This window comes from Hippoglossus stenolepis, chromosome 13, assembly GCF_022539355.2.
Source record: "Hippoglossus stenolepis isolate QCI-W04-F060 chromosome 13, HSTE1.2, whole genome shotgun sequence".
NCBI classification, from domain to species: domain Eukaryota; kingdom Metazoa; phylum Chordata; class Actinopteri; order Pleuronectiformes; family Pleuronectidae; genus Hippoglossus; species Hippoglossus stenolepis.
In genome coordinates, this window is record NC_061495.1 from 14,888,109 (window position 1) to 14,914,899 (window position 26,791).

Consider the following 26,791-nt stretch of genomic DNA (forward strand, 5'->3'; position numbering starts at 1 on the left):
GAAGTTTCTCGGTTTGAATTCTGGTTTGGCCACAGCCGTACTGTGTCTGAATGGGTTCTCTCCAGGAGTTAGTTGAATTGGAGACTCTAAATGGACCCTGGGTGTGAATGGCTGTTTGTCAGTTTTCAGCTGGGGACTTGACCAGTATGTAAATGTGTGGTTACGTCTTAAAGCTGAAGAAATATTTTGTGCGTGTAAGAAAAGGTTGTTTTCTTTTTAGCTGTGGACATATTTTACTTCCGCCAAAGGGCTTATGTTTTAATCCGCATCTGTCTGTGTGTTTGTGAGCAGAATTACACAAAAAGTACAGCACACACAAAACCTTGTGGAGGGTAGACTCATTTATTTGTTGCAGGTCCAAGAATTGTTTTTCACTTTCTTTAACATTGTGAGGTCGCTTTTTCAACGTTCTGTTGATTTCTCAAGAGAACAATTCATGGACCTTGATGAAAATAAATCGGACATGTTTCTAGGATGTTTATGAGTGTGTGCAATTTGGAGCCTTTCAAAATAAAAAACCTGATCAAGTAAATCGGTTTCATTAAAGGGACTGTTGGGCCTTGGCGGACGCATGTACTCTGCAAGTGCTCTTCTCATGTGAACGTGTAACAAACAAAAAAATCACAAAGTCTGACAGAGAGAAAATCTATTTCTATTGTGGTAAATACGAACATATGCAGTAGTGGTTGTGTCTCACAGATCGAACAGTAGATAACATCCTCAACTTCGGTTTCTCGTTAGTGAAGTAATGACAACATTACAGCTGTATATATCATCCTTGCTATTATCTGGTCATAACTCCCTCCCCTGCAGAGCAAGGCTTTTATGATCTAAAAATCATAAAAGGAGCTGAGCTATATTTAAAGCTACTTAAATCACCCCTGACGTCTGAGATCATATTTGGTCAGGGAGGACAAACAACTCTCCTTGTCCTACCTCTACCTGTTTTATCAGTCCCCATTTGTAGCCTTTATAGGTCTAAGAGTTATAATAAGTGTTTCCACTGTGCCGGTTTCTGCCGTGGGTATAATAATCTTTCTGCCCTGGGCATATTTGAATAATACATGACGACCAAATGTTAGCAGAAATTAAAAGCATGCAGCTTGAGTTGGACCCAAGTACACAGTCATAAACATCATCATCCAAGAGGGCAACCTTGTTAAATGTAGTAAAATAATAACTGGGACAAACAATGCTCTGCCATTACTCCTTAATACAGTTGGGTCGCAGGGTCGATCAGGATTTAATAAAAGCTGTTTATGGAGATAGGAAGGGGATATTACTTCATTATAATGTCGCAACCACACTTAGCAATTTATCCACATAATTATAGTGGGCACCCGGGCCGCACTGTACACAATAAAGCATGGCCCAGAAAGAGCCAGGGACTTTTTTGTGTGCTGATATTAATTGATTTGTCCTAATCTACCCAGACGTGGTCTCCCTGGGCTCTGCTTCCTCGGAGCAGTGGAGCGGTGCCAGGGCTCTGTCCGAACTCTGCATAAAAATAAATGAGAAGCTATGGGGCCGGTCGCGAAAGTCAGAGGATATTGTTCAATTTCACGTCAGCCCTCCAGGAGGCAACTTAAACAGCCCAGCATGCTAATCAACCTGGTATAAAAGGCAGTTCTGGAGGTCGACCCACTCTTTTTCTCTTCCTCTCCCCCTCGCTCTCCTTTTGCAGCGAGGCCAAAAAAAAAGGACCAAAACAGTCCGAGGGGGGGGGAAAGTGGAACTTGGTCTGAGAGAACAAGACACTCCAGTGTGAAGTAAACATATGATGAAGAAAATGAAACAACCAGTCTGGCAGTAAAGGACAACAAGGGGCTTGTATGTCACATTGTCTCATTCTTTCAATATCTGGGGGGAATAAAAGCTCTTCTGCTGTAACAATCATCCCGGAGAAAGGATACTGATATTAAATACGTGACACAAAGCATTGCTGGAGGACTCTGACCCAGGACGTGAGCTTCCCTGCTGCTATCGACTCATCAGCAGCGTCTCAGTGGAACCACATTGTGACCCTCGTGTGAGGAGGCAGAGCCCCAACGCCACAAATAATTCAATACTCCAATATTTCCTGTTGCGACAACAGAAACTCGATATTGTTCATTCTCAGCTCGTGCCCTGAACCTGCAGGTCGGGCGGTAGCAGATCACAGGCTTCTCGGTGACTCCGAGGTTAAACTAATCGAGCGTCACTTTTTCACATGGCCCAGCCGGTGCCCTCAGAAATCTACAACAGCTTGTCATCCAGCAGAGGGTGAACCTTTGTGTACACGTTTACTCACTGAATCCACTGTACACTGAATCATGCTCTATTCCTGAGAGCGGAATAGAGCATGATGATAAGACACATTTCATTTAAACTGTACCAAACAATATCTCGGAACTTTTCTGGATATTATCCGTGAAGCTGATCAGACTCACACATTCCTACATAAAGCTCCTCATCAACACCGTCTTGAAATATCACATGCATGAATAGATTACATTTTACATAGAAGTTCTGCAGTAACTTGGTGAAAAAAAACAAATTTCACTATAATATTTTTATTCTCTGTATTTCTGGAACCTGCCTTTTGAGCCCAGAACATCCTTCAACCATCTCAGCTGAAGGAACTAAATTCTCACCTAAAACTGATAAACACTGCCCCCTACTGATACAAACATACTATTACAGATCCTTCATGCAGCAACTGTACTTTTTTGTCAATGATGGTTATACATTTGCAGTCTAACGCATATCTATAACAAACATAGTCTTAAGATGTTAAACAAAAAATCCGTGTTTTTTTGCATTGTACCAAACTAAATGAAAACAAACTTTAAAAAGGAATCTAAAAACAAGCACGTTCACTAAAAAGGAAAGAATCCAAACTCTTATAACTCCATAAAACACTTGTTTTATTTACTGATAAATGTAGTGAAGGTTTTCAAACTAAAAGCAAAACTACAAGAGAAAAGTGAATAAAAAGTTCAAAGATTAAAAAAAAGTAACTGTACTGTCACAAATGGAAATCACAATCAATTAATAAATTATCAGTGCTGAAAAATAAAAAACCCTGAGCTCTAAAAAAATATGACATCGATAGATTAGTGAATATTAAAAAACATCCTGATTTTGACTACATATCGGATTGTTAATTATTTGTGATAACATATTCTTTAAAGCATGTAATGAGGTTAACATTTACAGAATGTATAAAGTTATGAAGCACCATAAAATCCTATATATTCTTGAGTCTTTTATGACTCTAGAGGGATTCTTGAAGCTCGTTTTTGCTCCAACATGCGTTATGAGACCTGATCTGTTAGGAGATCGATCTAAAATCCTGTGTTTGATATATCATTATGGGAAACTGATTGTAGAGGGATGAGGGATTTACCTAATATTAGCAGGACGCAATAAAACAAAATATGAAAAACATGCAGGAGTGTGAATATGTTTTGAACCTTCTGCAGTCGGTTAACGTTGCAGGACCAGAGGGAATCCTAAGAGAAGGATACTGACAAGTTTAAATGACAGAATTTCTCTCTCTTTACTCTCTGAGTTATTAATGTGTTATTCTGTCATTACCCAAACACTGTAATTTCCGTAGTGTCATTTCAATTCAGGCTCGTCTTTCTCTGTGTAGAAAGGTGGATAACTCTGTCATACTTACGTATCGGTAATAATTCATTTGAATGACACATTTTGTATTGTGTTCCTTAAAAAAAAGAACAAAAGCAACGATGCATAAATCACATGTTGGCTTTCAGTCTGTGGACTTCGACCCAACAACTGTCCTTTTTTGTTTACTTAGGTAATTTGTCCCAGTGGCTCTTCCTGAATGTGAATCTCTCCATAATTTTCTTTCAGTCCAACAGGTTGATGTTTTTCTGCCCTGATGTTTGAAAGTCCTCCACCCGCTGTTCATTTTAAATTATATTCCAGTTGATTATCCTGCTGACTTCTGCTATGTTGTATTTACACTTTCACTTCATTTTTCAACAGCCTCAGTTTTCTTTTCTCCTTCTTTATCCTCACTCTCGCTCTTGTTGTCTGGCTTTGCTTCTTTTGGATCACACTCGTCCTTCGTTTTCTCCTCAGTTTTACCCTCACCGTCCTCTTCCTCGGCTGCGCTGCTGTCTAACTTCCCCTCACACTCTGCGTCAGGCCTGCACTCGCCTTCTACTTTGGGGTCTGGATCTGGAAGGGTAGAGTTTGGAGACTTTTCAAACGTATTGGTTTGAGTGTTGTCTGTATTTTTTGGTGTGGGGCTCTGAGAGGTGACTGAATATGGATTCTCTGTTTCTTCTCCATCTGATTCACGTTTATCTCCAGAAACAGTTTTGTCCATTTCTGGCTGGTCGTCTTCTTTCGTGTGTGTTTCTCCTCTGGCAACTTTGAGTGATGTTCACCTGAAGCAGTTTCTCCAGGCCTCTCACTGCCTGCTCTACTTGGTGGTCTGGATCTGAAGGGCAGCGTTTGGAGACTTTTCAAACAAATTGGTTTGAGTTTTGTCTGTATTTTTTGGTGTGGGGCTCTGAGAGGTGTCCTCACATAGATTCTCTGTTTCTTCTCCATCTGATTCACGTTTACCTCCAGAAACAGTTTTGTCCATTTCTGGCTGGTCGTCTTCTTTCGTGTGTGTTTCTCCCTCTGGCAACTTTGAGTGATGTTCACCTGAAGCAGTTTCTGGCATGTTCGGCTCAGGAGAGGTGGACGGCCGGTCCTCCTCAGTTTTACCCTCGTCGTCCTCTTCCTCTGCTGCGCTGCTGTCTGACTGCCCTTCACACTCTGACTCATGCCTGCTCTCGCCTTCTACTTGGTGGTCTGGATCTGGAAGGGCAGCGTTTGGAGACTTTTCAAACAAATTGGTTTGAGTTTTGTCTGTATTTTTTGGTGTGGGGCTCTGAGAGGTGTCCTCACATAGATTCTCTGTTTCTTCTCCATCTGATTCACGTTTACCTCCAGAAACAGTTTTGTCCATTTCTGGCTGGTCGTCTTCTTTCGCGTGTGATTCTTCCTCTGACAACTTTGGGTGATGTTCACGTGAAGCAGTTTCTGAAGTATTGTGCTCAGGAGCGGTGGACGGCCGGTCCTCCTCAGTAGACTCGTCTGGTTCAGTTCTTTTCTCTAAGTTTGGTGAGTGAGATTCAGTTTCCCCATGAACCTGATCTGAGTTGGCATCGTCCTCGTATTCACCAGCTGTGACTTCAGTTTCCTTATCTGGAGAGTTTAGGGTCAAAGGCAGAGAAGGAGGAGAGAGGCCATTTGCAGCAGGAGACTTTTCATCTTCAATTTCATCTTCCTCCTTCTTTGATTCTGAAACAGATTCAACAAAGGATAAAGATATTAGTACAGAAACTGCGCATGTCTGCTAAGCATTTGCAAAAGTATTTAATCAAAGCACTTTTTGTTTGGAATCAGTCAGAATCAGTCTCACTCGTTTTTGCAGTGACCAAAGCTAAGAAACAATTTCTCCAGGGTGTCTGCAGGTTTCAACAAATAAAACTGAAGACTTTTTAAGACCGTGATGATTTAAATTTAAGACTTACGTCAAGTGCGACAGATATGATGGAATATTGGAATCCTAGAATTACTAATTTCAGGTAAGGTGAAGTGGTCTCATAGAGAATAACCCTCAAAACACCTCGATGTCTCAAACTACAGGCAGAGGCAGTAGGTATCAATAGTCTTTCCCACAGCCAAGCCAAGTGCACTGAGATAAATTAGCTTTACACTTCAAGCTGCTGGAGCTCATACCTGACGACCTGAGAGCAGCTGGAAGTGTTAAATCTTTAAACTCAAACTTAAAACCCATCTCTTTAGCCTGGTTTTTAATTAAAGGGGACATAGCATGCAAATTCCACTTTGTTTGCTTCAGGTTAATGGTATCTGGCTGCTCAGAGATTGTCACCCATGACTGTATATAAAGGTCAGCCGATTCTGCTTTCGCTTTGTACAATGTCGTTCGGGGAAATGATAGCCCCGCCCACTCCTTTCGTCTGTCTGCTTGTGTGTTAGGATGGGCAGGATTTAATTATGTGATTGGGAAAATTAAACCCAGACAACAAGGAAATATTGATAATTTTATCATATAAATAATTATTAAACTGGTATGAAGCAGCAAACAGGTCCGAGGCTGTTTACAGGAAACTGTTTATAGATCCTTGTGGTATTTGACCAAAGTATGTTACAGACATTTCATTAAGACCCCAAGGAACCATATCAACTTGTGGTAAAATGGGCATGCTATGTCCCCTTTAAGAATGGTCTATAGAAAATATTTAATAGCATCTATGGTTAAAATGTCATATTTTACCTCGTCATTGGTATTATCAGTTTTTTTATCTAATTTTATTGACTTTATTCTATTTCTCCGATTTATTGTACTTTGTATTGTTATTTTAGCTTTTAAAATATATTTTGTGCTGTTTAATTGTCGGCTGTTTTATTTGTATTGTGTTATTCTTGTCTTATCACTGCATTGCGTAGCACTTTGAACTGCACTAACCTGTATGTAAGGTTCTATAAAATAAAGTTTGAATGATTGATTGATCATAAGCAAAACCAACTGACAAGTTAAAGAACTTTTTTCAATTCCCAGCACAAGACTCTTATTTTGACGACTTACATATCCCTAACCCCCCAAAGGAAAACTGAGAGGAATCATAATTATATTAAAATATTACAGTATCATTTCCACCCCCTGCCATCGCCATTCAGTCATCTGGCTGAGAGCGGGGAAGAGACAGGAGAAAAACAGAAGAAAATATAACACAATGCATGTTCTTTCACCATTGTTAGAAATACAATTTTCTATCAATTTGCTTTAAACCAAAACTTAACACACAAAGGCATGTCTCAACAACAGTAAAAGGTTTTTGCTTGCAGCTTAAAAGAGACACTTAAAACACCATGAAGCAGTGAGCACATTAAACAGACTTCACCTTCTCCTTTGTCCGAGTCTGCGGCCTCGTGTTCTCTGTGATTGTCGTCAGGGAGATCAGTCGCCGTGTCGCTATAATCTGGGACCAAAGGTCTGAGTGGCTGATTAGAGGGGAGCGTGGTCGCTCTGTCCAAAAAACTGGCTTTTTCATCGTCTTGATCCCTCTCTTTACCAGACAGATTCAAAGACAAAATATACATCAAAGATTAAAACACAAAATATATTGTGTAACTCATTAATATGAAACAAATGACAGAGAGGGGAGATTCGACAATAATCTTCATTAATAAAAAAAAAAAAATTGTAAATCATGAACTTCTGCAGTTATGTGTCGCATGATGCATCACTGTGTTTTCTCGTTATATTTACAGGACTGTGCAGCTTTGTATGTGCTCTCCTAGCTCTTATCTGCTTATCCCTTTACGAAATGAACAGTCAACACCACACTAACATGAATGCTACACCTTATATTTTTTAGCTCTTACAGTAACAGTCAATAAGCAAAATGTATCGCTTGTAAAGCCTGTTAATTAAACAAACTTATAAAACATATCTTAAAACCCACCTCTTCACTGGGATGTGTTCAAATGTGTGATTATGACATATATTTTATAATTTAATGTGTGATTATGTCTATTTAATCTTTTTTTGTTATTTGCTGTCTGTATTTTAACCTGTGTAAAGTGTCTTTGAGACAGAATAGTTGAAGGTGCTGTATGAATAAAACGTTATTATCTTTCTTATTATTATTATTGTGACAAAACAGTATGATTATTGATAAATCATTTAATTGTCTGAAATGTTGACACATCAAACCATGTGTTACTTGCAGCCCCACTGAATCACATGCAGTTTCGTACCTTCCGTTGGTGAACTGCTTTTCTCCAGATCATCTCTGTTGCTTTTTGCAAAACATGCTGAAAAAAAGAGGAAGAGAGAAACTTAATGTTCTTCTTTTGCATATGTTGAAGTTCCGAATCAATAATAACATTGACTTAAGTAGTACAAGACAGAAATAGCTGGAAAACCATGTGATCTCGAAATAAGAAAGAATCTTACCTCATATAAGACTATTAGATTTATTCAACTCTACGAGATAGCATTGTAAATACGTCAGTTAATAACAGTATATGTTGAGTATTTTTGATAGATTCAAAAATAAATAATATTGCTTATTAGGTGTAATTTGTTTTTAACTGTACCTTTATTCTTTAGTTTGCAGAACACTACAGCCAATAGCAGTAGTAAGAGGAAGATGAAGAAGATGGATAGACTGACAGCCAGAGCTACAGATGAACTTTCATCTGCATAAAAACACAAAAGTCAAAGTTATAGCAACTTCTCATTACAATACATTACTATAGACAAATGATGCATGTGTAACTTGTTTTTAAATTCAATTTTCAAGATCTTTTTCATGTGCTGTCAGCAGGAGGAGTCAATGAAGCTCAGCTGAGTTTGAAAGATCAAAGTCTTCACGTTCAGTGGTATCGTGTTTCTTGATGAGACCCATGACGTCTGGTGGATAAATTCTAAGAACATCCGTGTAAATTCATTTCTCAAAGTTCATTTGCTTCAAATGACAAATACCATAAATCAATTTTAAAGTGGCGCTGATACTCGAGTGAAATCTTACCAGAGGAGCAAGTCTTTGCAGCGAATGTCGTCGTCTCAAAAGTCAGAGGGTTGCTCACCCTGCAAGTGTATGTTTTATCATCCTGTTCATCCCCCAGCAATATTGTTAACTGAGGGCCGGGCAGCACATTTCCACTTGACTCCCACTCATACTTCATCAAGGACTGGGGCTGTGTGGGCTGCGCGGAGCATGTCAGCGTCGCCCAGGCTCCACGTGTGTCAGAGCTGCTGATGTTCACGTCACAGGAGACGCTGGGTTGGGTAACCTTATCTATATGGATTTATAAATGAAAATAAATGCATTAATGATTACAACTTAATTAACATTACATTCATGCATCAACACCACTACATGTGGTATAGGGAGGGTAGGAGGAGAAAAGAACTTAGAAGAAATGAAGAGATATCACAAGTGTTAATTATAATCATGTATAAGGTTAGATCAACATCATGGTCATAATAACAAACTATCATTACAGTATGGTTAAAAAAGAAAAAACTGCAATGCCCTGACTCTGGTAATATTTATAATGTATTTCATGGAGAGCAAAGTTCCTGATTTGATAACATGGCCATCGTCAAAATCTGAACTCTAAAACTTATTTCTATTAGGTGAGATATCAAGAGGTAAAACTAGTTTGATGCCTTGTTTTACTTGTGGGTGTGGACAGAGGTGGAACAGGGACACAGATCTTATCAGCAAAGTAACACACAGCCAAGTAGAAGCACTTAGAAATGAAAGTCTTGCTTTCAAAATCCTTCGATGTAAAAATACATACATGTATTAGAAAGTATGTAGGAAGTCTATTGAAGAATGTAGGACAGCATAATGTACTTAGAGTTTTAAAAAGGTAAGTGCTGGTTCTGCAGTAAAATGCCCTCTGTGACTGGTGCATACAGACCCTCGACCCTAACCCTGGTTGCCATAAACCATGTCTCCTCCATGTTAGTGGATGGGACATGAACCACACCAAGAATCAAAGTAGATTGGTTTTTATTACTTATTTGATGCTATAAAAAAAGAGTGAAATGTCATGGTTGACAGACAAAGAGCGACTCAGGATTAGTTACGCGTGTCACGACATGCTCCTGCGCAGACTATGGCTCACAATTATGTCAAAAGTGTATCCGGGATATTTTAGTTTCATTTTTGTAAAACAGGGGGAGGTCGAGACCTCATCTTTAAATACAGTCTACGGGTGCAACAGAAAAATGTCACGGACAGAGACTTGTGAATTTCATTTGAACAAAAAAATAGGTAGCTGTACATGCAATTTAAAAACACATCCACCTGATGCCTGTTGTCTTGATAGCAAGGACTGGTTAGATTGTTTTTAGCGATAGTAAGACATCAACTTCTAGCTATAGAAGGCAGGTACCAATGTTTAGAGAATCCATCAATTAATTATGTATAAGTATAGAGTCACTTTGATAAGAAGGTAAGTAAAAACCTACCTATGACCTCCAATTTATAGTAGAAACGATGCATCTCTTTGTTCACGTATGTTTCCAGTACATACTTTCCGCTGTCTTCATGTCTGAGGTCTGTGATGTCGAGTTCTGCAGAGACCCAGTCAAGGGTGACTCTGCTTTGATAATGGCTGTACACCTGTTCCTCCTTCCCATTAAATTCCACCACTTTGTTGCCATCGTGTTTCCACAGGATATCGTCAGGGTGTCCGGTGATGGTTGGCTTCAGGTGGACCTTCTGCCCCAGGAGACCGTACGTCAGAGGCTCTCCAGAAACTACACACGGAGAAGGAGATGTGAAAGAGTTCAGTGTATTTTAAACATTGAAAAGGTCATGACAACACAAGAGGGCGTATGAGATACACTGATGCATTATAATTTAATACAAATGTATCTGCAGTTAATTCTATTTGAGTCAAGCGTATAATGTTCAGGTTATATAACATTATATTGTTTTCCATGTATTATTAGAAACATTCAATGTGTGCATGAAGGTTCTGTCTCTTGACCTTGAAATATAGTTTCATACACACATAGTTTAATATAATAATCTCTACTCATGGTCCACTTACTAGTGTTTTCGGGAGCTTTCAGCTGCACTTTGCAGTGGATGCAGCTTGTTCAGTTGTCATTGGGATTGTTCTACTGTCATAAAAGATGGTTGTACCTGAACTGGCTGCTTAAATACAAGCGTCGTGTCAAATAATGTTTCCCGTTGTATCACTTTAAGGCTTAGCTCGTTGTTGATGAATCACAGAGATGACTGATTCAAAGCTGAAATCATTTACTGATTAAACAATAATTCATATTTTTGATCCCTTGTTGTGGCTGTGCAGGTCTTCAACAGAAAAAGTAATAATTTGTTGTATTTCTGAGTTGCATCGTGGGCCGGCGAGCCACAACATAGGTTATAATGTCAAACACAAACTACAGAGAACAGCCTCTCTGCCAGTGTCAACAATGTAAGCTAACAGAGATAATGAGGGGAATTTTGATTTTGAATGTAATAAGGGAATGTAAGTAAGCTTTAAGTGTATTTGTACTATTTTCATTTTGCCTCTTTTATTCTACTCATTTTAATCTCTTTTCTTTCGTTTGAAATTTGTTTTTAAACTGTGCTTTCTGATTTTTAGTAGTTTTCTCTGTGTTGTTTTTAAATGCGCCTTGAATCTACCTCTACGTATAAAACGATATAAATATTTTCCAAGCAGAGTTATAAAAATGGATTGATTTGCTTGGTATTTATCACAAGATAGTATCTTCTTTTTCAGCAAAGAAAGATAAACAGCTAAATGCTTTATGAGGTGGATCGATGGATTAAATAATAAGCAGAACACTGATTTATATTGGACTTTTGTGATCGATGGGAAAGTATGTTATTAATTAATAGTAAAATAATACTGTTATTGTTGTATTGCCAAGCCCAAGACACTTCAGTCCTTGTAGCTGGGGCCAGATATGAGCTCATCTTTTTCGCACAACTTTATTTTAATTATTAACTTGACCGGACAGACTTTGCCAGTGAAGTCTGCACGTCCTCCGGCTGCAGGGCGTTTCTCAACTGCACACTAAAAGTAGTAAAAACTAGGAAAACCAGCACAATCGCCAACAACTCACCGAGACAGGAGGGAACGAGCCAACAGGCCAGGAAGTAACGCAGAGCCATGTCAGAGACGCAGAAATGCCTCTGATTCAAAAGCCGTGGTTTTAAATTCACTCTCACTGCTGGCGTTAGGATGGAGTTCCGTCCGTGTCGAAATAAAAAGTCCAAGAAGTCATTTTAGTTTCCGTGGAAAACGTTTGGACGAGAAGGCGAACGTGTGCGCGGTGCATGCGCAGGTAAACCGACAGGTGTGATCCACAAATACTTTCCAGGGAAAGTTTCTTCCTTCTACAGGTGTAAACTTGAGCTTCCGGTGTCTGTACCTTCACAATAACAACATGCATTTCCACATTTCAACATAACGGCTGCTGAAACTGAGTTTGGACTCCTGTAAATTGACCATAGTTTTTATAATACATATATGTATAGATGCTCAAATATATACTTACTACTTTACTTTCTATGAACGGACAACTTTATATATGTTCGTCTTTTTACACTTACTGAGCGTTTTCTCTCGGTCTCTTTAAGGACCTGCATTGAAAGGCAGTAGGTTTTTCACATATAAATCAGTTTTAAATCAACGCGTTTTCTCCAAACGATCTTTTTTTCCATTTAATTTTAGCTGCATGTGTTTTACTTTGAAAATAAAACCGGAAACGCGACTCTGTGATTTAACCTTTGACCTGGCTGGCATCGCTCCGACACAGATGTAGTGTGGTGAGTTTGTAGTGAAAGCACGTGACAACCCAGTATTTGTTTCTTTCACAAATTTTAGCTGAATATTAGTTTGGCTAAATCAAAAGTCTGAGTTATGTTCAACAATATGTTCATTTGGGTCCTTATATGAAGTTTGATTTATCTGCACTTGTTTATGTTGTATATTGCAAAATGTCGCTGACGCACAAAGAAATCTGAACAAATTAAATACAGAGACAGAAAGAGAAAAAAAGGAAAAGTTTCCAAGTAAATAAATAAAGTGCAGTTAGAGTTCAACTGAATAAACAAACAAATAATCTAAATAATGAATATAATATCTGATTTGCATTTATATATCTGACTCATTTCCCACAGCTTATTGTGAGTAAATTGACAATTGGCACAAATATATCATTTATGTTTTAGAAATTTAGAGTCACGCTAGAAAACTAAAGTTTTTAAAGCATTTTTTAGATGTCTTATTTCTGACAGTTAATCACTATGATATGGTATTAACATTATATAGTAACATATTGGCTTGTGCTTATAGATTATAGGTCATTAGTGATGATGAAAATAAAATTAAAATAAAATTATTAAACATGTATGTTATTATTAAGCACGTATATTATCTTGTGCACAGCAACAATTGATAAGTGGTTAAAAGTGCTTATTTTCTCGTACACAATAAAATAGGGCAAATTATACACATCAAACACAAAATTAGAATCAACAAGCTTTGATAAAAGGTGGAATTCAATGTGTAGTCGGTCATTGCGCACTGCTAATTTTCTTTCATTTCCTCCGAAAATTAAAACCTTTTCATTTGTGTGTAGTATTGCTTGATTGGGATATAGTTATTAATAACGTTGCATCCGTTTTTTCCTCAAAGGCAGAATTGAACGAAAAATGAAAATGCCTATTTTTTGGAAACAGCAGAGAAAGAAGCACTATGTAAGTTTTGATTCCTTACATTTGTCAAAACATTGTGACATTTGAATGTCACAGATCACATAAAAAAAAACTGGATCAATGCATGTAAAAACTTTTATTAATTTTACTTTTCATGCATCAATTCACTTCCACTCTCAGCCACCACGAGGCCCTGTTCGCAAAATCCTGTGTCACTCGCACCCGGCAGCAGGTGCTATTCTGTGTATGTGTGTGTAGGACTTCATGAGTGTCACACTGCCGTGGTGCGACACTCCCATAGGTAAAACACACTCCTCTGTCAGCACCTCTCGGGCAACGTCCCAGCACATCACAGTGGAGATAACTTGGTTTTTGTTGTCCCGGCCTCCGGTGATGAACAGTTTGTTGTTACAGGCAGCGATGGCACAGCTTGCCCTCTCCCCCAGACGAGTCACGAGGGTCCATGAGTCAGACAGAGGGGAGTAGCAGTACATGGCATGCATGGCACCACCTGGGAGCAGACAGCATTGAATGGTAACTATACTGAGGTTCATATTTAGTTCATATTTAGTTAAACAACTCATGGGAAGGAAATTCTTCATGTGTAAAATATCATTGAATTCCAACACAGACTTTTACTCACAGATATTTCCCTTATTTTAAGGCACCACCTTAAGCTGAGGATCCATTACTGAAGTGAAACTAATGATATTGCAATATAAAAATGCTTCATTATTGAAAGCGCTGCCTAAATAAAAGCGCTAAAATAAAAAGGCAATGAAGGGAGAGAACCTGTGGCAGCCTTCATTTGTCATATAAACTGTGAGGTATCTCGTTTATCCAGTTTGGGCTACTGTAAAAAACATGGCAGCCTCCAGGGAGGGGACCAGCACCCGACCTAAATATATAGTATTTAAATATAATGGGCCCATTCTACGGTAAAGAAAATAACAATTTGTGAAATTTAGATGAAACACATTAGCGAAAAACATCACTAGGATTGGATCAGATCCCTTTCACCTAAAACCTTTCAAATCTGTGTCTACAGGTTTTTAAATTGGGAATATTCAATAAAATAGAACCATCATTAATGTGAGGAACACCCGGGTCACAACATGTAGCATGAAATAAAAATGTTTCAACTGAGGTATAAACGCCTCACGTCGCTTATTTACACGTCACCACAACGTACCGACTACATAGATGCTGTTCTTGAATGTGACAGCGTTTGTGCATTTGGTTTCATTGGGAATGGGCGCCCGCAGCTCCCAGCAGTCTGTCCCGGGCTCCCAGCACTGAACCTTGTCGGTTGCCAGCTTTCCGTTGGGCCCGCCACCGATCACGTAGATCCATCTGTCAAAGCTTGCAGAAGCGAAGGAGCTCACGCCAACTGCAAGAGGCGTCACCTGCAGTAAAAACAACCAAAAGGGCCTCTGGGTAAGAGATGACGTGTAGCCGTACAGACACAGAAGCTATCACGTGAAGTATATTGTTTTAAAGCAGTAAATTAAAACACCTAACATACAAATAACAAATAAAATAAAAGCTAAACATTTTTTTTGGAGCTGGACATTTCGCCCAGTTTTAGTAAGACTGAAATTTTGGGTGAGTGGGTCGATGGTCCTATTCGGCTGATTAATATCTTTGACCTTATCCAAGCTATAAACCCAATACTCACATCAATCACATTGTATAGTTGTTATTGCAAGTGTGTTTTTAAACTGCTGCCTTCTTAGTGATCTAGCACACATGGCCTTAACTTTAGGATTCATATAAGGTCATGTTTGTGGCTGCTTGAAAAATAAAAGACCAATATTCAATACTCTGTTTATGTCTCCACCAACTCCAGAGGGAATTATCTTTGTTAAACTAAAGCACAACTCAAACTGATGTACCTGGGTCCAGCGATTGTGAAAGGGATCGTAGGCCTCTACGCTAGCATGTCTCTTAGCTCCATCAAATCCACCCAGCGCGTACACCTTCCCTCCGTGGACCGCCATTTTGTGTCTCCAGCGCCCAGTTGTCAGGGGCTCGATTTGGATCCACTTGTCCAGAGCGCCGTTGTATTTCCAAACATCATTTGGTGTCTCTTTCCCTCCTGCAGAAGTGTTACAGACAGTACACACTGTAGCTTGTATCCCAAAACATCAATGTAATGACTGTGTATGTGATCTGCGTTGGTTATCATTCTGATTCAAAATCTTAAATCCAATGACCGACTTTCACAGAGTAGCTGTTGCTCAACAGTTACAGTAACCACAGCTAAGGTGTCAGTTCCTGAACAATCTCACTTTCATCTGCACTGTGGAGGTCACACATCTCACAGGAAATAAGCTTGTTTTTTAAATGAAACTCTGAATGTGTGACTTTACTCACCAGATATGTAAAGCTCATTGCGGAAAGTGATGCAAGCGAACTCCACCCATTTGCGGTTCTGGGACTCGTTCTCCATCTCTGTGATTGGCAGCTTGGCGACCTCCAGCCTGCTGCGTCTAAGGGGGTCCAGGCAGGTGACGGTGGAAACGAAGCGTTCCTCTTTGGTGCAGCCTCCGATGATCAAGAATACCTCGGATAGAAAGTGCCGTTCGCGGGGTTTGGTTCGTTCAGAGACCACCTACAAACATACAAAGAGATTTGCCTTCTCAAAATTCTGAAACATGGAACATTTTAGAAGATAGTAGGCAGTTTTTGCCCCTGACATGCAAAGTGTTACTTCAATGTTAAAGCCTCTGTTTTAGATACAGTACACGCTGACTAGTATTTTGTAAAATGAATAATGTCCTACACTTGCCTCCCTGCCAGAGAGGTGATAGATGCGAGCCTCTTGCAGCCAAGGAAAGGCCTCACTGCAGCGTCGTATCAATTCATCCGACTCCACTTTTTCTACAAAAAATGCTGGATCCAGCAGCGGCAGTCGCACGTGTGACAACAACCTGGCCAGTAAGGGATAGCGTTCATCATGCTGGGCCCTCACCCAGCTCATGAGGGCCTCAAAAACACACTCCTCACACTCCACGTTCAGGTCATCCCTCTGCAGGACGGTCTCCAGCGACCCTGCCGGCAGCTCCAGGAAATCCTGTTGCTGCACAACCTGGGAGAACTGAGAGGCGATGTAGTCCTGAGCCTTGGACTTCAGGACAGACAGGACGTGATGTTCAGCCAGATTCAGGATCCCGATGCAGTTGTCCAGGTGCAGAGACTTGCTCAGAAAGCCGGCACATGCGTCCATCACACGCAGGAACTAAAAGAAACAAGGCCAGGGCAGGAATCACTGTTAGATTTTAGATCGAAATTGAGTTGAAAACTGATGTGCGCATGCAGGGTTTCTCAATTTTGAGGTAAATTAGCAGATAAAACTATAAAACCATAATATGCAACAATAAAACCTGGAAACTGAAAGATATCATGGGCCATAAAAAGATGAACAACTTTTACATGTAAACAAAAAATGTATCTTTAACCTTAAATTGATTTTAATTCTAACCTCGAACCTAAACCAGCTTCTGACCTTAAACCCTCCAAAATCCAAGAAGTAAGGATCAATCTCATTATCACTTTTATCTTAAACATCTAAAACTCAAACTGCGCGTCACAAAAATAGAAGCACAACAACACCTGCCTCACTTGTTTTCTGGCACAGCTGTGCAGTTAAATTAGGCCTGTACGGAAAACTGATCCTAGGTGTAAACATCTGGGCAACTTTCACTTCTCTCTTGTGCAACATGTCTCTGACACAGTGAAAAGTGAAAAGAGGAGCAACTGAAATGTGGCCCTGCACCGCAGCACCATCACCCCATTGCTTAAAGTGATCACCATCATACAATCTTTCTTTCTGAATGTGTCTCCCCACATGTAATTATTTCTTTTTGCTGCCAATTCAAAGACATTGTGGATTGTGCCATGCTTTTGTTGCACCATGTGTGCCCGAAGATCAAAATCACATTACGATGAGAATTGCACATCTTATGCTGATAAAACTATTTGAGATTAAACTTGATTACGCTAAAAGAAAAACAATTTCTTTACTGGTTTGTTTATGTTCTGGGGATATGATTGTATTATTCAAGCTTGCGGTTAGTTTGTTGAGTCAGTTGCATTACATAAGTCATCATAACAATTCAACGATTACAGTGCAAATTACTAGTCTTACATTATTACCTCCGGCAAGAAGGTTTCATTTTCATCAGCGTTTGTTTGTTTGTAAGTATGTTACCATGAATCTTGATGGAAAGAATGAGGAACTGATGTAAATGAGTGTGTGCAATGTAGTGAAGAGTCAATAAAAGATCCGGATCCAGTGAATTTCAAAGTGGTTTCATAAGGTGACTGTTTGGGGGCCTTGGCGGATGTTTATAAAAAGTTTTTTTCTTTACTAGCAATCCAATTACAATGCTAAGAAAGTACATTTGCTGCTGATGATGTGTTTAAGGTTTACATAAGTAACTATGTGAACTAATTAACTATCTTGAATTTCATTGTAGGTAACTGTCATTTTACCTGGAACTGACTGGCAGCCTCAAGTATCCTCTGGACATTGGAGTGTGTGAGGAGGGCTCGGCTGGTGTAAGTGTACTCCAGGAGAAAGCCCATTGTCCCACTGTCCAGCCCCTGTATTTGCACGTACTCCTCATGACTCTCCTTCAGCCCACTGCAAAACATTGCCCTACACAGAAAGAAAAAAAAGGTAAACCTCAGCAATCCCATCCCAATATAAATAAGACAATGCCGGTTTGTTTTTTTTACCTGAAGTACTGACTGGCAGCAGCAAGTATGGCTCTGTGGCAGGCAAAGTCCTGGCCTTGAACTCTCAGGATCACATCAGTGAGCTCACTGTTCACCCGCAGAGTCTCCATCCCTCTCTGCAGCTCCACAGGTAGACCTCCATCCTCCCAGCACAACTCCTCTGCTCCTGTCAGGCTCTCCTTCTCCTCGTCTGGCCTGGAGTCGTCTCCGAGAAGAGTCAGGGGACAGTCTGTGGTCCTCTCCAGCGAGTCACTCATCTTCCAAGCTCTTCAGACACTCATGAGAACAGCGTGCAGCTTCTTCTTCCACAGTGAGAAGACAGAGAATAAAGTTATGCAAATTTTTCAAGTTTTTCAGGACCACAGATGTCAGGTATTCCCCCACCAGACCTCACCGAACAACGTGAAATGTCAATAACACTCACCGTCTTTACGTGGCTGAAAGAGAAGTATTTTTTAGATTCTGTTTTAAATACTTACCGTGTTCAACAAGGTCTCACTTCTTATTTTAGTGTCATCGCTCCACCAGTCTGGCTCAGAAGCAGCATGGGACCAGGATGAGTGTGGGTGCAAGTGTAACAGCAGCTTTTGCTCCTCCTTCAGCATCACCACTGAGGTACATGTGCTACTACTAATAAGTCGTATACAGACCCTTTACCACAGTAACCCTCTAAAATGTATTTTACATTGCTTTGTATTATATATATATCACTATAAATAATATTATATTATGTATTTATATATTTATATTACTTGTTATATTATTATGGAATTCTCTTCAGATTATCTTACTTATACTTTATATACATATATACATAAAAACTTATATTTTTCAAAATGTCATTCTGATGCAGTATTAATTTGAATGAGTCTAATCGTCCGGATGCATAAAATCCCCCTCAGTCATAATGAGAGTTGAGGCTTCAAGCTAAAAAGTGAAAATAAAAAACACAGCTGCAGCAGGAATGCACTGTTTGTCTTGCCTTCTCCACCAGGTGGCACTGTTGCCTCATCGATGTACAACACAACGTCAAACATCATCTGAACGGGTCCAAACTTACCTGTTTTGGTAAATAGGTCAAACTTGGACCCGAGCTGTTTCCTAGCAACACAATTCATCTCCAGAATCTGTATCTATAAACATTTGTTACTGTTCGATTGGATGACAGAAGGCCTGTGTTGGTAAATAAAGTAAATAAATATGAGAATAAAAACAGAAGCTGCACATATCTAATGCGTGAAAAAAAGATAGTGCCCTTTTTTCTTATTTTAATAAGGAAGTGATTTTTGTTTATTTGATTTAATATTATGGTGACAATACTGTCAACCCGTGTAATGCACCGATGTCAGCCTATACTGGTTAGCAGTTGAAACAAAACTATTTTAATTTTTTCAAAACTCCACCACAAGCCAGCTGCACATGCACATGTTTTCATAACCAACAAGGAAAATAGCTTCACAAGACACTACAGTGTGTTGCAAATGTAACATTCTGACAATGTACCGGAAATATTTCAGACTTCCTCTTAGTGCACCCATGGAAACATAAACCACATTTATACCACTGTTTTGAGACACTGACAGATCTTCACATGCAGAGAGAGAGCGACTGGTGTGAACACTGTGCTTTCAGGATGAGGTGTTGCAGGGCCAGTCTGCTGCTCTGTCTGACTTTACTCCTGCACAGTGGTGAGTACTTCGCTGAATTCCTGCAGCTGGATTTAATTCATATTCATCGCCAATTTGGTGGAATATATAAAACAATTTTAATTAGGAAAATACATGCTCTTATTTTTTTAAATGATAGCCATTTTGAAAATATGAGGAAACAAAGAGAGACAGATGGTGTTTTTGAGTACAACATATTTTGCATTACTCCAGGTTGAATGTTCGACTAGTAAATAAACAGCAATATCAATAACCACTGTTACATGTTTATATTTAACTACGCTTAAAATGAATTAAAATTTCTCATGAGTTTTTGGCAGCTTATTTAAATATCTGAAAATGGCCTTTACCACTATATGGTTGTAATTCATTTTAAAGTTACTGATTCACATATGACACTCCCTTACCCTTTTTAACAACAAATAAATTATTTGCAAAACATTTGTTATGGAATTGAAAAAGTTGCAATAGTTAGATAATATAGTTAGATAAAAATCTATACCCTCAAACAGACCTTTTCTTGCATAATGAATAAATACCTCATACTGTAAAAGGTTTATATTTCTTGTAATGTGCTGTACAACTTAAAGGCTTTGTAGTTTTGTCTCACATGTCCACGCAACTCTGAAACCAAGATTAGTTCTTGGAGAGTAGCACCCTTACAAAACAAGACTGACCCTTAAATTAGCTGTTTTCATGTGATTTCAACGTGCTTTCCTCAGGAGAGGCCAAAGTGCTCACCGAAGCACAGTCCGGGCCCCTGTATCGCGTGTTGGGCGCTCCACTCTCCATCTCCTGCACTGTGAGCGGCCTTGCAAGCGACAACACTCAAAAGGAATTCGAGTTCCGTGTCACGAAGCCCACACAACCAACGTTCGAGATCAACATCATCAGTACCTCTGATGAAAGCTTTGGGTATGCCATATATAACCAACGCGTGGCAAGCAAGGAGATTACTCTGAAACATGTGTCACCGAACTCCGTCCTCTTTGAGATCCAGAGCCTGCAGAAAGGTGATGAAGGGGACTTTGAGTGCGCTGTGATCAACACAGAATCTGCTTACGATGGAACCTACAATGCGAAGACAATAGTTAAAGGTAATTGCCATTCTACTTTTTTTTTCTACGACCTGTTTTTCAACATATCTGCATCACTGTGTTGTAAGATGGCAAAAATGTGACTTCCATGTCCTTGTCTCTGTGTCTGACATTGTGCCGTAGTGATTGACAACTCCTTAAGTGTGTCATCACCTGTCTCCACACCACTGAGCTATAATGAGGGTGATGCTCTCACTCTAACGTGCCAAGCCTCCAGCAACACCATCCAGCACACCCATCTGTCTTTAGCATGGCATCTCCACAAAGACGGCGAGGACGACGCTCGGCCGATCATTTCTCTGGACAGGGATTTCACCCTGAGTCCAGGCCCGACATTTGAAGGGCGTTATCGTGCTGGACTCATAACGTTAGATAAAATGGGAGAGGCCACATATAGGCTACACATGGCAAGGCTGGAGCTGTCAGACCAAGGCAGGATCTACTGCCGGGCGCAGGAGTGGATCCAAGATCCTGACCGCTCCTGGTACACTATCACACAGAAGGATGCAGAGGAAACTACACTACATGTCAAAGCCAGAGGTAAGAATCATCTATCATTCAATTATCTATTAAAAGTACATCTTGACATATTCAGCTTTTCTGTTGTGGCTCCTTCACAGGATGTGTGAGTCCGTTTGCCATATTTGTCTGAGGTTTATTTTTTGCCTCGAGTAGAGGTGGTGCCAGACACGTCGTCTCTGGTGGTGAGAATCTCCACACAGCAGACAACTCTGCAGGAGGGCCAGGAGCTGTCGCTCTCCTGCAACGTAGACGCTCACAATCTGGAGAAAAGGTTTCTTTCTGTAGCCTGGCTCCGGGGAAGTGTTGAGCTGGCGCGCATCGGACCTGCAGGCATTCTGTCTGTGGGGCCCGAGTATAGTGGCAGAGAGAAAGGAGGCGAGCTCAGGGCCACCCGGATCAGGGACACAGACTACCGTCTCAGACTGCAGCCTGTCAGAACTGAGGACCAGGGAGAATATTTCTGTCGGGCATGGCTTCAGGACAGAGGCCAGGATGGTGCCTTTACAGCCGGAGAAGCCCAGACTTCTAGCCCCCAGCTGGTCAGCATCTCCGCATCAGGTCAGTCAGCAGAAATGTTCAGAATGAATGAGCCACACACACGGGAATTAAATCATTTACATTTCTTTTCCTGTATGATATATTCTGATGATAACCTTAACGCTATTAACTACTATTAAGAAAATCGTGTTTTCTATTATCATCTTCTCAAACACATGCATCTGTCTGTTCCCTTGTCTCACGACAGAAAGTGGGCTCTCAGTTGAAATGCAACACAACGTGAGTGTTGACGAAGATGACAGGCTGAAGCTCACCTGTAAAGTGGATGGGGTTAAAGGTCAACTCTCTGTCACCTGGGAACGTCAGTCCACGTCAACAACCTTGTTTGAAAACATCATCAGTCTAAGTCAGGAGGGTGTCATGGAGATAGAGGGGGAGTTTGCGAGTCGCAGAGTAAGGGCAGCGCGCCCAGCGACCGACACCTTCACTTTAGAGCTGGATGAGGTCACGCCGTCTGATTCAGGCATCTACCAGTGCTCTGTTTCTGAATGGAAAACAAACAGCAAGACCCACAGCCAGTCAAAAACTAGCACTGTGACAGTTAGTCCCATAGGTAAGATGTGTATCTTTCTGTCAATGTCGTGCAAATTATTCAAGACAACAGGTTCCAATCATTGAGTTGTTTGATTAGACTTTTTAAAAATGTCATGTAACTTGAAACATCTGTGGGAAACTCACATACTTGTAAAATTTGCTGAATAAGTGGTAAGTCCGTAATATAAGGTGGATATTCATGGTTCCCAGAAGGTTACACCCAATATTTGTACCATTCTTCTGATCGTCACTTTGGCATCACTATCTGGCCAAAACTTCCTATTTGCATTTACTGGGCACATTCATGGTCCACAGAGGATGAACCATTTTAAATTGTCAGCACTACATGGGCTCCACTCCACTTTAAACAAAAGTCATGTCAAACAGCAAGCAATATTTCATGATAGTTGCATGATCTTGCTTCCAAGAGGAAAACCTTTTATTTGCACAAATTAATTTGCACTTAAAAGCCTGAGTAAAACTGTAAGAAAGAAAATATGCAGGATGTCTTTGTACAGCTCAATATTCTTTGTGTTGGAGGGTGCAATGACTATTACTATTTATGTCCAGGGTTTTAAACTCCTGTTAATATGTGTTTGTCGATAATGTCTAAAATATAGACTTTGAAGTACCTCACACTGCATGAATTTGCATTTTAAGAGGAAAAACCTATTTTCTCAAAAGTGTTAAGACTGCAAAAGCCATATATTTTAATGATGACAACTTGATAATTGGTAATGGGTGGAAGCAATTTATTTTAATATATCTGGATGACAACAGGCATCTTGACCATTTCTTGTTTTTAATAGGGAGGTGATTTTGAGAAATTGTGCAGAAGACAACAAATATAAGTGAGAGAAGAGGTGGACTACTTTATAAATGTTTTTTACTCTAGTCCTTTGTACTTGGAACCATCATGGATGCATGAGGATTGTGAGATCACCAATTTCTTGTTTCTCACTCGATACAGAGTCATCTGTGAAACTGATCAGTCGCAACACCCTAGTGACTGTTGGAGAAAATGTGAAGTTGATGTGCCGGGTCCAAGGGCCACGTGTGCCAACAACTCTGAGTTGGAGCCTGCAGCACGAAGACTCGACCACAGACAACATCCTTACCCTGAAGTGGAATGGTGATATCAGCTGGTCCGGAGACCAGCACGTCTACCAGTTGGAAGTAGAGAACAAAGCCATGGAGGTCACTCACTCTCTGCTTATCAACGGTGCCAGCCCCAGAGAGGCAGGAAAGTACCAGTGTCAGGCATCTGCCTTCATCCAAAATGCTCACAAGAAGCCGCGTCCATCCAACCCAGTGGCTGTGATGGTGCACTACCCAGGTAGCGCTGAGATTCATACGGCTACTTGCCATCTTTTGGATGAAAGCTGCACTGTGTATTCTATCTGTCATTGTTTCTCACCCTATATGACTTCACTTTTGTGTCTCTCTTCTAGTGAGCAAACTCAGTCTGACCTCCTCTCCCACTTTGACAAGAAATATCAACAGTGACATAGAAATAAAGTGCTCAGTTATCTCAGAGCCCTTTGCATCCTCTCGCTATGCCGTTACCTGGCAGCACCAGCAACGGGGAGAAAATAAGACCATCGTGAGCTCGGACCGGGAAGCCCTCATAACATTTGGGACCCAGGTGGAGCCGAGCGACAGACAACGAATCAGCATGAGGCGCAGCAAGGGTCCAAGTTTTGAGTTGACTATTCGGCAAGCTCAGATCTCGGACGGTGGCTTGTACACATGCGAGGTGGTGGAGTGGCTACAAGAACCTCGTGGTAACTGGTATGAGCTCCCGCCAGAGTCCAAAATCACTGAGCTAAATCTTATTGAGCCTGGTAAGTTTGTTTATCCTTTATTAGCTCACAGTAAATTTCTCCAGATTTTTCTATAACTACATACATAATCAGCCACATTTAATTCATACCATATAAAAAGGAATAACTTAACAAAATATTGACTTCTCTCTGGTTTTCTAGCCAACGATCTTCAGTTAGAAGGGAAAGAGCAGCAGTTGATTGCAGGAGAGGGAGACGAGGTGGAACTCAAGTGTAACATCCTCTCCGGTGCATTCAGTCCTTCTGTCTTTTACAAAGTTGCTTGGATCTACACTGGACACAATTCCTCGATGACAAATGTCCCCTTAGTAGAGCTCGATCACATGGGTTTGCTGCGGTACCCTGAGAGCGGGGCGCTCAGAGAGCTGCAGGGGCGGCTTCGTCTCGCCAGACCCACACAGAGCAGCTTCTACCTCAGAATTCAGACGGCCCATGAGGGGGATAGTGGGACGTTCCAGTGCCAGGTGGAGCAATACCAGCTGGATCGTGAAGGTCACTGGCAGCAAAAGGCCTCAGAGACTGCTGGTCCTATCTCGCTGACAGTAAATGTTGCTGGTATGTTGACTTTTTATAGAGAAAACTATGGGCAACTGTGTGTGTTTGGTTGTGTGTTTGCATGGGTGTTTAAAAGGATGAGTTCATGAGAAATTATGTCAAGATATTTGTACAAAATTTGTGTACAGTTGGAAGCAGGAAGTGGAGACACGTCCTCCATCTTTATATGCAGTTATTTATCGAACCTAGGCTGCTCACGGCATCTTCGTAATAAACTAAACATTGATGAAAGAAATATCAATCTTTTTAACAAACACTTGGTAAAACAGCATTGTGAATTTCCCTAAATGCTACACTATTACTTTTAAGCAATTACAATGATAATACCCAATATTATAGGAGTGTATGGTCTTTAATATCAATTTGACTTGGCTTGTGCTGCACAATCACATATATTCTTTGCAAAATAACTATTCTCTAATGGTGCTGGCATTTGTTTTGCCATAGTGGTGTTGTTGATGGTTGCCCTAAATCTACTATTACAGATATAGATTTCTCTTTCGGCTTTTTGTAAACCATCTTCACTCCTCTTTGTCTCTTTCCCATTAAGTGTCCTTTGTCTGTGTGCCTCAGGAATTTAACTTAAAGTCCCACTGAAACCAATCTTCTCGTTTCACTTGAGCTGAATGAAATGTGTCTTTTTACCTGTGTGCTTTTTTTATAGAAAAAAACCTGTCCATTGTAAAGGATGAGCTGGAGCTAAATGTGAGCAGATCCAAGGACTTCACCATCCCCTGTCACATCACTGACCAGTCCAGCGGTGAATCTGAGTTCCAGGTCACATGGTTTTGGCAGAAGGAACCAGGAATTCAAAAACGGCCCATATTCGTAGCTTATCGAAACGCTACCCTACAAGACATGTTAGGCACGGGTCATCAGCTAAGATTTGGCCACCCTGTACCCAACCAGTTCAGCCTTACGGTCTCGAAGTCAGCTCCTGAAAATAGCGGCCTGTATTTCTGCGAGGTAGAGGAGTGGCTGCCCTCTCTGTCTCATGGATGGAGGAAGGTCGCGGTGGAAACGTCTGGATACTTGACTGTTAATGTCTTTACAGAAGGTGAGCACCACTTGACTCGATGTGAAATTGCGTGGACGTGTGGTCGCATGCAGGTGATACATTTCTTTGCCTTCTTTGTAGGAGAAGGCGCGTTCGAGCCACAATGCAAGTCAGGTACCTGGATAGGGATTCTTGTACCGCTTGTCATATGCTCACTGTTGGTGATATCCCTGCTGGTGCTGAAGATATGCCGGACCAACGCCTCAGGAGGAAAGAATTCAGGCGAATCTCTTTGGGCAGAGTCACACCCGCTGAATACCAAACCCAGTGCAGAGGATTGAGTCTCATTGGCCACAAGTGGAGAGGAGAGCGTCGGAGAGGAGCTGAAGTGGAAAAATGCATTCTTATTTTTTTAAAGTATAGTATATGCAATAATGTTTTCTAACTGAAAAAGTTGCACTGTACATATTATTATTCATTTGTAATTCACAGATATAATCTGTTGATGTTGTTCCATAATAAAGGTTTAAATGTTGGGAAATAATTTTGCCTTAATGAAGTTTTTTTGATTTTTATTGATTTTTATTAAACCATCAATATTAAAGCTGCACTTTGTATTTACAGCCCAAACATATTTGCATTAACAGCATCACATCTTGCTTGCAGTGGGCTGTTGAGTGAGGCAGCAGATCAACTTTGTTGTCTCACACCTACCTTCTCATGCCGGGCGGCTCGTTACCGGGGCTTTGATGGAAAGGAGTGCAAGACTATAGCGTGTCTCAGGGAGCAGCAGATTGTGCAATGTGGTGAGACAGTGATGAATCAACCAGGAAGTGCTCTGTGGTTCTGCAAATGTTAAGCTCATGACTGCGGGCAACAGTGTGGTCGGCAGTTCTGCTGATGTGCATGTCTTTATCCGTATCTGTGCAGACAGCGGAAAGACCGTTTTTCCTGTTTTTACATACTTGTCTCACTTCTGTCATTAGATTCTAGATACACAGTTTGACTGAAAAGACAA

General features: G+C 40.6%; 3 protein-coding genes across 6 annotated transcripts; 1 reads left to right on the forward strand and 2 right to left on the reverse strand.

The window, feature by feature from the left end:
• Positions 1-323: 323 nt before the first annotated feature.
• Positions 324-11,936, reverse strand: LOC118120536 (sodium/potassium/calcium exchanger 1). The gene is made up of 8 exons (XM_047342756.1): positions 11,660-11,936; positions 10,028-10,318; positions 8,574-8,843; positions 8,140-8,241; positions 7,798-7,854; positions 6,939-7,103; positions 4,642-5,310; positions 324-4,377 (listed from the first exon to the last, which is right to left on the reverse strand). Exons 1-8 carry the CDS (start codon positions 11,706-11,708, stop codon positions 3,983-3,985), a joined length of 1,998 nt encoding a protein of 665 aa, XP_047198712.1. The 5' UTR covers positions 11,709-11,936; the 3' UTR covers positions 324-3,982.
• Positions 11,937-13,373: 1,437 nt separating this feature from the next.
• On the reverse strand, positions 13,374-18,585 carry klhl6 (kelch-like family member 6). 3 transcript variants are annotated; one of them, XM_035174838.1, is made up of 8 exons: positions 18,479-18,585; positions 18,000-18,298; positions 17,754-17,919; positions 16,048-16,497; positions 15,633-15,870; positions 15,152-15,354; positions 14,449-14,662; positions 13,374-13,767 (listed from the first exon to the last, which is right to left on the reverse strand). In XM_035174838.1, the coding sequence occupies exons 2-8, from the start codon at positions 18,254-18,256 to the stop codon at positions 13,469-13,471; spliced, it is 1,827 nt and encodes a 608-aa protein (XP_035030729.1). In that variant the 5' UTR covers positions 18,257-18,298; positions 18,479-18,585; the 3' UTR covers positions 13,374-13,468. The 3 variants fall into 3 exon arrangements, with proteins under 3 accessions (XP_035030729.1, XP_035030727.1, XP_035030728.1); XM_035174836.1 differs by having other exon boundaries at positions 16,042-16,497; XM_035174837.1 differs by having other exon boundaries at positions 16,042-16,497; positions 18,000-18,301; positions 18,479-18,578.
• A 948-nt stretch (positions 18,586-19,533) lies between these two features.
• Positions 19,534-26,317, forward strand: LOC118120490 (immunoglobulin superfamily member 3). 2 transcript variants are annotated; one of them, XM_035175485.2, is made up of 10 exons: positions 19,534-19,687; positions 20,389-20,763; positions 20,887-21,303; positions 21,439-21,843; positions 22,031-22,396; positions 23,348-23,713; positions 23,829-24,221; positions 24,363-24,776; positions 25,441-25,833; positions 25,915-26,317. In XM_035175485.2, exons 1-10 carry the CDS (start codon positions 19,591-19,593, stop codon positions 26,112-26,114), a joined length of 3,426 nt encoding a protein of 1,141 aa, XP_035031376.2. In that variant the 5' UTR covers positions 19,534-19,590; the 3' UTR covers positions 26,115-26,317. The 2 variants fall into 2 exon arrangements, with proteins under 2 accessions (XP_035031376.2, XP_035031378.2); XM_035175487.2 differs by lacking the exon at positions 24,363-24,776.
• The last annotated feature ends 474 nt before the right edge of the window (positions 26,318-26,791 follow it).